The sequence below is a fragment of the Camelina sativa genome, chromosome 13 (genome assembly GCF_000633955.1).
Source record: "Camelina sativa cultivar DH55 chromosome 13, Cs, whole genome shotgun sequence".
NCBI lineage: Eukaryota > Viridiplantae > Streptophyta > Magnoliopsida > Brassicales > Brassicaceae > Camelina > Camelina sativa.
Genome location: NC_025697.1, coordinates 7,603,575 through 7,613,541, shown reverse-complemented (window position 1 = coordinate 7,613,541; position 9,967 = coordinate 7,603,575). Strand labels below are relative to the sequence as shown.

Sequence of the window (9,967 nt, the reverse complement as noted above, 5' to 3'; positions counted from 1 at the left end):
CACTAGGCCAAAACGTTGAGATCACTGAGACGGTAGACGAGATCTACGCTTGGGTCATCCCTTATCTCTACAGCATCGTGTTCACAATGACAATGCAAATGTACCTCCAAGCGCAGATGAAAAATGCCATTATAGGCGTTCTCTCCGTCATAGCCCTGGTATTGGACATCGCAGTGACGTGGTGGTGTGTTAGCGTGATGGGGGGGATCCATGGTGCGCTTCTAGGGCTTAATGTTAGCTCGTGGTCAATGGTAATAGCCGAGTTTGTGTATGTCTTTGGAGGGTGGTGCCCGCATACTTGGAGTGGCTTTAGCACTGCTGCTTTTGTTGATCTTATTCCCATGCTCAAGTTATCTGTTACCTCCGGCTTAATGCTCTGGTATTTTACTTCTTTATCTTCGCGGGATTATCCACGAAGATTAAGGCTGGACAGGCCTGTAGGCTTTTAGAAATTTCTAATGACTCTTCTTGAATCTACTTCTCTTTGAACAGCTTAGAGTACTGGTATACGAGCATCCTCGTCTTGATGTCTGGATATGCAAAGGATGCGAATATCGCAATTTCTGCTTTCGCCATATGGTACTACTAATTAAAATACACCATGCAAAAAACTATAATTAATATTTGAATAAGCGTTTTGTAAATTTTTGATTTGTTTAGCTTTTACCATGATGAAGTTTAAATACTCAATTGAAATTTACAGCCAATATATATACACCTGGGAGCTGAACATATGCCTCGGCTTTTTTGGTGCAGCATGGTATGCAACTATGTAATTATATATATATATATGTAACACTTCGTTTACAATATTTTGATTTATACAAATATTTTTTTGTTTAATATTTTGAGTTTTGTTATATATATGAACAAAATATGCAGCGTATATTTCGTTAATGCAATTGCATAACCTTTTTTACATAAACTTTTTATTAAGTTTAGATATATCAGTTATAAATTATAAACTTTTTAAAATTTTATAATTTACTATATATGTATGTTAAACAAACACTTTTTATATTAATTGAGTATATATGTTTGTTTAAAAAAATTCAAATCACAATCTATGCAGGAAAAATACACCTTTTTATTCATGAGAAAATTTTTACACTTTTTCGTAGACGAATTATGACAAATAAAGATGATAAAATCGATTGACTAAAAATCAAGATGGGCGGAGATGTCGCAATGGACGGGATGAAACAAAGATGAAGAAGATGACATATTTGTTTTGTCAGATAAAAACAAGAACAATTGTGTCGGTCTAGACAAAAAAAACAACCAATATTAGTTTATGTTAAAACAAAAGTCAATTACGTAATATATATCTGTAAGTAATTAGTATACTGAATTAGTTATTTTTTGTTCAAATAGCTATTTTCCTATTTCTAACAAATTATATATACACATTTTGGTCCATTTTAATAACTAAAGTTTATTAAAAGAAAAACAATGTGGAATTCATATCAAACAAATAACTGTTAACAACTTTTATTTGCATTTCACAACAAAACTATATATACTAAAGTTAATTGATTCTTTATATATAAAACATACAAAACTATAATACAAACTATTGTGTTCATATATTTTAAAATTTTAAAAATAATAAAAATATTATAATCTGTAAATAAATAAATAAAAAACATACAGTATATTCCTTCTATAAATCACTACTTTTTTAATTGTATGTCTATGTTATACTATAATATAAAACAATAAACCTCAAACAAAATACTTTCTAATTTCCATACTAACTAATATATCTATATTTGTAAGGTTGTACATTTTAAAAATACAAATTAAATATTAGTTTAATCTATATATATAAAGTTTACTTTTCTCATTCGTGGTGCTGCCACCTCAACTACTCCTTCTATTTAATGAGACCAAATTTTATAAACTACCCACTAACCATTTTCTATTGTTTTTTGGACCAAATTTCTTTAAAACCCCTAATTATTTGAGACTCCTAATATGACACGTCGGTTAGATTTTAGGTTGCTTTCTATGACTATATATATATGTAGGATTTCGAGGGAGGTTCGACCTCACCTCCTTCTTCACATTTAAAAACGAAACGTCCTTCTTCTACTTCCAATCGTTTCACATCCTATATGAGGGTTTCACCTTTTCTTATTTCATTGTTTTCTCGGGTATATGCAAGTTCCAGAGATGAAACTGGTCTCATGGACGTTAATTAGGATTAGGGCTTAAACGTTTCAAATCCTGGTGATAATGACATATTGTTCGGGGAAGTGCAAGTCATTCCGGAATGTAAGTGTCTAACCAAAAAAAACATCCACTCCGTATTTCTTTTGCTTCCTCCGATTGGTGATTCATTTTCTGATCTTTTTTTTCTCAGATTTAAAAACCTTGACTGATGGTTTCAGTTTGGTTTATCAATCAATTACGTAGCCAAAAACGCCAGGTAGCTGCTCTTTCTTAAGAACTTATAATAAATTTTGTATTTGGAGAACTTATATTAAAGTTTAGTATTATCTTCGTTTGATATGGATATAGTCTGACGCATGTGGAATATGTCCAATCTATAATAACTTATGTTGCTTATCTAAACCTTTTTATATGTAGTAAATTTGTTGATTTCTTGCAGGTGAAAAGCTTTGGATGAGGAGAAAAATCCAGAGACCTACATACGAAGACTCCTCCAATTGCTAAATCATAGGTACGGCTTACATTAGGAAGAGTGATTTTGTTGGGCTTTTCCTATGCCGATCAAACACTTTTTCCTTTGTTGGTCAAACCATTTTGTGTTTATTTAACTGTTCGTATGTACTCTTATTAATAATGTGCTTCATGGGGTTAAAATAATTGAACTACATATCATGATTTGATTATTTTCTGTACTTTTGTTTGCGTTTTTCATTTAGGAAGTTAAGAAAAAGAAACGTCACTGCGAAAGAGTTTGAAAGTTATAAATGCTAAGCTTCCACAACGTAACTGCCTCAAATTAAGGTTAGACTAATAGACATTCTCTTATTCAACACTCTGATATAATTTGTAAGATTGTCATGGCAATTAAATACAAATCTGATCAGTTTTAAATTTTTATTTTTGTCAAAGGTATAGAACTTACACTTTTGTATATTAGATATTTTATAAACTTCATGCTATTGCATGATTAGAACATATATACATACTACATTGAACATAGTATATCCTCACTATACATATTTCTCAAGAATCCCAAAATGGTTACTAATTTATTCGTTGCAACTCTTGTGACATTTTTGTTACAAATAAAATTTTGTGACCATTGTATTGCAACCATTCAAAAAACGTCACAAATGCGTAACAATGTTTATATTGTGACTAAATAATTTTAATTGTGACTAAATATTTCGTCTTAATAAAATTATTTTCTTGTAGTGCCTGAAGATGCATTGACAGGAGGAAATACAACACCATGATGTCTATGCTGATGATGATCAATTCGTTTGTCACATAAAAAGACGAAGAATATGAGGAGGTGGTGCGTTAGTGCAAAAGTGGAGAGAATGAAAGTGTTGTAATTTCTGTTAGTAGTTTGGTCGGAAAAACCAGTTAAAGTAGAGGCCAAAGTTATGTTTTCGCTTAGATTGTTGCACCTCCAATGCAAATAATGCAAATGGGTATGTATATGGGTGTGTATGTGTCCATAATCCATTGCATATAGTAAGTGGAAAAGCTTAAGTGATTGGCATGAATTCTGCCGCATAATCTTTTGTGTGCTCTACCAGTTCTAGATACAAAATCAAATCAACTTTTACTTTGATGGAAAATGATTGACAAGTAACAAACACGCTTAGCTATAAATTATCGCATGAAAACATGTATTACTGACTAATTGTTGTCATGAAGGATAGATAATAGCATTTCAGACCGACAAATTATAGTTTTACTATACAAAGTTAAGATTTCATACTTTAAAATTTCATCATAATGATTTATGTTACTTATACTTTTAATTCATTCACAGTACTATCCAAAGAAAATAAAACATGAATTTGCTGCCATTTCTTATCATGAAAAAAAAATATCTTCACTCTATATATAAGCTTATAAAGAATATTTTCTTACTAACATCTTGAATGAATATAGACATCAAGATTAATAATTCAGAAACTCAACTAACTAATATCATTAACAAAAGTAAAAGAAAATATTCAAACTACATTTGATATTGTTCAGAAAAAAAAATCTACAAAATAAAATAGCTACAGAAAAATTTATTAACACTTTAGCATTGTCTTATAAATTTTAAAAATTAATTTGCGCGTAACGCCGCATATCGTCCAGCCTATATATAGCAGTAGGCAAAAGTCTTAACCTAAAAATCACACACAACTTGCAAAAAATGCTGCGAAACACACACTATTCCCTTCAAGAACTACCAAACGACGTTGCTAAGATTTCATGGACAACCGTGAGACATGTTGTGCAAGCATCACCACATCTAGCCAAGGCAGCCCAAGATCACCGAGTCTACAAGAATATCAACCTAAGGCCCCTGGCGATGAATCCACTAGCAGCACTAACGAGATACCAAGACCTCATGGAAAAATGCATTACAAGTGGAAATGTTGAGGCTCACTATATCAAAGGGATGCAAGAGTATTTTCAAAAGAACAACACAAAAACAGGGCAGGAACACTTGAAGAAGGCGACAGAAGGTAGTTATGAGAATGGTATGTACCTTTACGGAATTGTGAAGTTGTGCAGGAAACAAAACAAAGCAAAGGGTGACCAATGCTGTAAAGATATCAAAAAGGCATTACACAGAGTCAATGTACAAAGCCTACAATGCTACTACACTACATTGGCAGCAATCAGACCAACTATTTACTGCACCGTCAATGACATGGAAAATAGATGCGCACACTGCTACTACTACAAAAAAATGCTCAAATTTGTCTTTTTCATTTAGCTTAAGGAACAACAATATGNACAACCGTGAGACATGTTATGCAAGCATCACCACATCTAGCCAAGGCAGCCCAAGATCACCGAGTCTACAAGAATATCAACCTAAGGCCCCTGGCGATGAATCCACTAGCAGCATTAACGAGATACCAAGACCTCATGGAAAAATGCATTACAAGTGGAAATGTTGAGGCTCACTATATCAAAAGGATCCAAGAGTATTTTCAAAAGAACAACACAAAAACAGGGCAGGAACACTTGAAGAAGGCGGCAGAAGGTAGTTATGAGAATTGTATGTACCTTTACGGAATTGTGAAGTTGTGCAGGGGTGACGCAGCGGAAGGAAAAATTTGGCTTGACAAGCTAGGCTGGAAACAAAACAAAACAAAGGGTGACCAATGGTGGAAAGATATCAAAAAGGCATTACACAGAGTCAATGTACAAAGCCTACAATGCTACTACACTACATTGGCAGCAATCAGACCAACTATTTACTGCACCGTCAATGACATGGAAAATAGATGCGCACACTGCTACTACTACAAAAAAATGCTCAAATTTGTCTTTTTCATTTAGCTTAAGGAACAACAATATGGTTTACCAATGTTATCAACATTAAATCAGTTCCACAATTCAAAATAGAAATCTATGTTTTTCTCCTTCTTAAACAATAGCGACGCCTCCAAAAGAATTAAAACAAGAGAAACAAGGAACAAACCTGAAAGTATAGCAAGTAAACAAAAGATATATATAAAAAAAAAATTAAGTCCACCGCTTACCATCACATCAAAATCAGAACATAGAAGATCAAAATATGTTGAAAAAACTTCCTACAATCCATCTCAAGAAAAAAGTCTTCAAGTATTACGACCAACATGACATAGATATATGCAAAAAGGTCTTTACCTTCAGGGGCAACTACATCGTAGAAAAACTCGGCTTAGAAAATCTGGGCTATACAAAATCAAAAAGAATAACCAAATCAAAGCAAGGCAACACAAGCAACACTTTCAGAGGACCAGGGAAACACAACTAGAAACCAATTAACATTATTTGGCAGCACTTCACAAAACCATCACTAAAGACAAAGAAGGTAAGAGATGCACACACCTTTTGTAAACTAAAGAGATTCAGAAATATGAGTGCCACAATCGATAATCGTAGAACTAAATTATATGAAAATGAAAACTAAGCCAACAAAAAACAACATGGACTATATAAAATAACAGCTAAGAAAATTAATTTTTCCCAAAACACAGCTCACATCGAATCGAAAAAATCACTCAGAGGACAAACGGAAAAATATACAACTAAGAACACAAAAACAACTCACAACTTAATTAGGAAATCTAAGAAAGACAACACATTTTCATATAAAAAAATTTGAACACAAATTCACATTTACGTTTAACGAAATCAACAGGGGGATAACCAAATATCTCCTACAGATGCGAAGCGAGCAGGAAATCAACCAAATACGCAAACCCAAAAAAAAAAGATAATGGATATATGAAAGGGATGACTGAAAAAACAATTACGAGCATTAAAGAAATATGTTCAATACTCATACTGTCTTCTAGATCAAAAACATTGCTCTTCTCCTATCCGTTCACGAGGACATCGAATTTGAAAAAGAACAAATTCATTCCCAACTCAATAACATACAAATAATGATCCAATAGACCAACACATTATAAGCCTTACAGAGAAATTGGGCCCAACGGTTGAAACAAAGAAAAATAACCCAAAAAAAAGAAATGTAAGTTATTGAATTTATTTACTTTTCTTAATAAAATCCACAACTTTTTTCACTCCAAACACTAAAATATTGACAAAAAAACTACTCCCACAGATTACTAAATACATATGAAAATATTAAAAACTCTAATCTAAAACCACATATAAAACCAAATAACAATCCAACCACAAAATGACAAATAATAAGAAATTAATCAAAACTAACAACTACCCCCAAACAACAACTTTAACTACACAATATTAACTTCTCATGATAATTTTAAAAAAAACATTAAAAACACACAAGATTATCTCAATTTTTAAAAAATAAACAGCGATATGCTTGAAAATATCCAACAAAACAACATAACCACCCAAATCAAATACAAAAACAGACGTAAACTGATGATTTAAAAATCTACTTTAAAATCTATTAAAATCCACTGTTATTGAACTGATAATTTAAAAATCTACGATTAGGATTTTGGAGGATTTTAAATTTACTAAATCCTATCAAATTCTCCAAAATCATGGTTTGAATACACTCGGGAGAGTATTATTATTTTTTTACAATTATGTTTCAAATATTTAGTTCAGTAATTCACGACAAAATAATGTTTGTTATAAAACCAACAATTTGTTTTTGTTTTATTTTTTTGACTAAACGAATATTTATTACTCATTAACAAATAAATTTGTGTTATCATTAATTAAAAAATAAATAGAGAAAGTGAAAAAAACAGGTCTTTTCAGGTCAGGAGGGTCAGGTCTTCTTCCAGCAAACCATCTCCAAAACCTCAGAAATAGGGAAAAGTTTCAATCTTTCTCCTTTTTTATTTTTTATTTTTTTCCTTTTGTGTTGCTTCTCCTTCTTCCTCCAGAATCGTTGATTTCTTTTAAGGATAAGAAGGCGATTCACAGATTAGCCCCTCCTTGGGGGTTTTGAGCTCGGAGGATATGAAAGGGGCAAGTGGTGTTAAGAAGAGAACCCAGGTGTTGAACGACGCTGGTGAGACGGAGATGGCTTTTGAAGAAGCTGTCGGAGAAACCCGTAAAATTAGCGGTGGAGACGGTGGGTTTGTCAGTGACGACGGCGGAGGAGGTGGAGGTGGAGAGTTGAATCTTCGCGAGATGGGTGATGACAGACGTACGGAGGATGGTGAAGAGTATGAAGAGGAGGATGAGGATGAAGATGATGGAGGAGATGAGGAAGATGAAGGAGAAGGAGGTGGAGGGCAAGATGAAAGGCCCAAGCTTGATGAAGGCTATTTCGAAATCGAAGCTATTCGTCGTAAGAGAGTTAGAAAAGTAAGCTCCTTTTTTTTCTACAGGCAAATGTGGTTTCTTGATACTATGGAGGTTTTAAGGTTTTGTGAAGTGTTAAGATTAGGTTACTTCTTCTCATAGTTTACGTTGGTGTGAGACAAATTGGCTGCTTCGGTGAATTAGTAATAATCCTAACAGATTGCTCTTTGATGATGTCTAGGAGAGAAAGAAATCACAAAATAGTAGTTTATGATCTAAAGCTGGTTATAGTGTTAAGATTCTGTAATTTGTTATGTTGTACGAAGATGATGGTGATCTTTAATGTTTGATATCTTCTTCTTTCTGTTTTTGATTGATCGATTCGTTCTGCCTTTTAACTTTACTGGTTCTTTTGCTCTAATGTGTATTGGATGGTGCTTTTGATTTGTAGGGCAAGGTCCAGTATCTTATTAAATGGTGAGTTCTTCAATTCATACTCGGTTTCGTTTTTAAGTTTGTGTTCTTGATCAAACATATGCTTTTCCATTGACATAAGTTATAAACTCGGTTGTGAAAGGCGCGGGTGGCCAGAAACGGCTAACACATGGGAGCCTTTAGAGAATCTCCAGTCTATTGCTGATGTTATAGATGCATTTGAAGGAAGGTATATAATAAATGCATCACGTTTAGCAGATTTAATGATAACATTCAATTGATTGTTTTCATGGATTTTCTTGGTTTAATGTATGGATTTGCCTTTTTGTTTTGTAGTTTGAGGCCAGGAAAGCCTGGTAGGAAGCGGAAGCGCAAATATGGAGGACCTCATTCTCAGATGAAGAAGAAGCAACGTTTAACATCTACATCACATGACGCTACTGAGAAATCTGACTCTTCTACGTCTCTCAACAACTCTAGCCTTCCTATTCCTGGTCCGCAAGACCTAAGCGGTTCAAGTCTTCTAAAAGGAGATGAGGAAGCAAAGAATGCTTATGCATCCAGCCAAGTTGAAGCTAACAGCGGGAGTGTTGGGATGGTCCGGCAAGTTCGTTTGGTTGAAGATGAGAAAGAATATGATCCAACACTTAACGAGTTAAGAGGACCAGTCAATAACAGTAATGGTGCAGGATGTTCTCAAGGAGGAGGCATTGGTTCTGAAGGTGATAATGTAAGACCCAATGGCCTTCTCAAGGTTTATCCTAAGGAGCTTGATAAGAACAGTCGTTTCATAGGTGCTAAGCGTAGGAAGTCTGGTTCTGTGAAAAGATTCAAACAAGATGGATCCACAAGTAACAACCACACTACACCCACAGATCAGAATCTGACACAAGATTTGACTACATTAGACTCTTTTGGTAGAATTGCAAGGATGGGTAATGAATATCCTGGTGTGATGGAAAACAATAATTTGTCTCAGAAAACCAAGATTGAGGAGTTGGACATCACAAAGATACTTAAACCGATGAGCTTCTCAGCATCTGTATCAGACAATGTCCAGGATGTGTTGGTGACCTTTTCAGCGCTGAGGTTTGTCTCATTTGTGCTTTGGTCATTTCTCGCAATTTGATTTCATATTCTTACAGTTGTACTTAATTTGGCTACTCTCATAGGTCTGATGGGAAGGAAGTGATGGTGAACAACAGATTTCTCAAGGCTCACAATCCTCATCTGGTAACATTATCTTTACAGCTTCTTTTTTGCACTTGCTCATTTGGATGTTTCTTATAAGCTTTTCTAATTTGTTTTTTTTTTTTTCAACACCAGCTGATTGAATTCTATGAGCAACATCTCAAGTACAATCGCACTTCTTAAATCACTCCGAAAGGTAAGCATTTGTTTGTACACAGCACCTGTAGGTAGAAAAAGATTAGATGGGTTTTTTTTGTCCTAGCAACGCAACATGTAGAGTCGAGGTAGCGGCAAGTGGCTTTTTGTATCGCGTCTCCGGGAGGTTTCACATTGTATTTTATCTCCTTGGGTTCGTTATGTTTACTCTCTATCATAGTAAATCTTGTCACTTGGACTTTTGCTTCTTATAGCGGAGGTTTTGTTGCACTTGCTTGTT

General features: G+C 34.0%; 2 protein-coding genes and 1 long non-coding RNA gene across 4 annotated transcripts; all 3 read left to right on the top strand.

The window, feature by feature from the left end:
* Window positions 3-819, top strand: LOC104735817 (protein DETOXIFICATION 25-like; the record flags this gene model as incomplete). Its single annotated transcript, XM_010455671.2, has 3 exons — window positions 3-379; window positions 493-579; window positions 704-819. Coding segments are annotated over 3 exons (537 nt in total), but the record flags the coding sequence as incomplete, so codon positions are not given.
* Window positions 1,796-3,266, top strand: LOC104735816. The gene is made up of 4 exons (XR_759495.1): window positions 1,796-2,277; window positions 2,366-2,431; window positions 2,615-2,686; window positions 2,892-3,266. It is a non-coding gene; the product is annotated as an uncharacterized LOC104735816 (long non-coding RNA).
* Window positions 7,409-9,957, top strand: LOC104735815 (chromo domain-containing protein LHP1). Of its 2 annotated transcripts, none has more exons than XM_010455669.2 (6): window positions 7,409-7,968; window positions 8,357-8,382; window positions 8,462-8,569; window positions 8,677-9,429; window positions 9,513-9,573; window positions 9,667-9,957. In XM_010455669.2, the coding sequence occupies exons 1-6, from the start codon at window positions 7,618-7,620 to the stop codon at window positions 9,712-9,714; spliced, it is 1,347 nt and encodes a 448-aa protein (XP_010453971.1). In that variant the 5' UTR covers window positions 7,409-7,617; the 3' UTR covers window positions 9,715-9,957. The 2 variants fall into 2 exon arrangements, with proteins under 2 accessions (XP_010453971.1, XP_010453972.1); XM_010455670.2 differs by having other exon boundaries at window positions 7,410-7,968; window positions 8,483-8,569.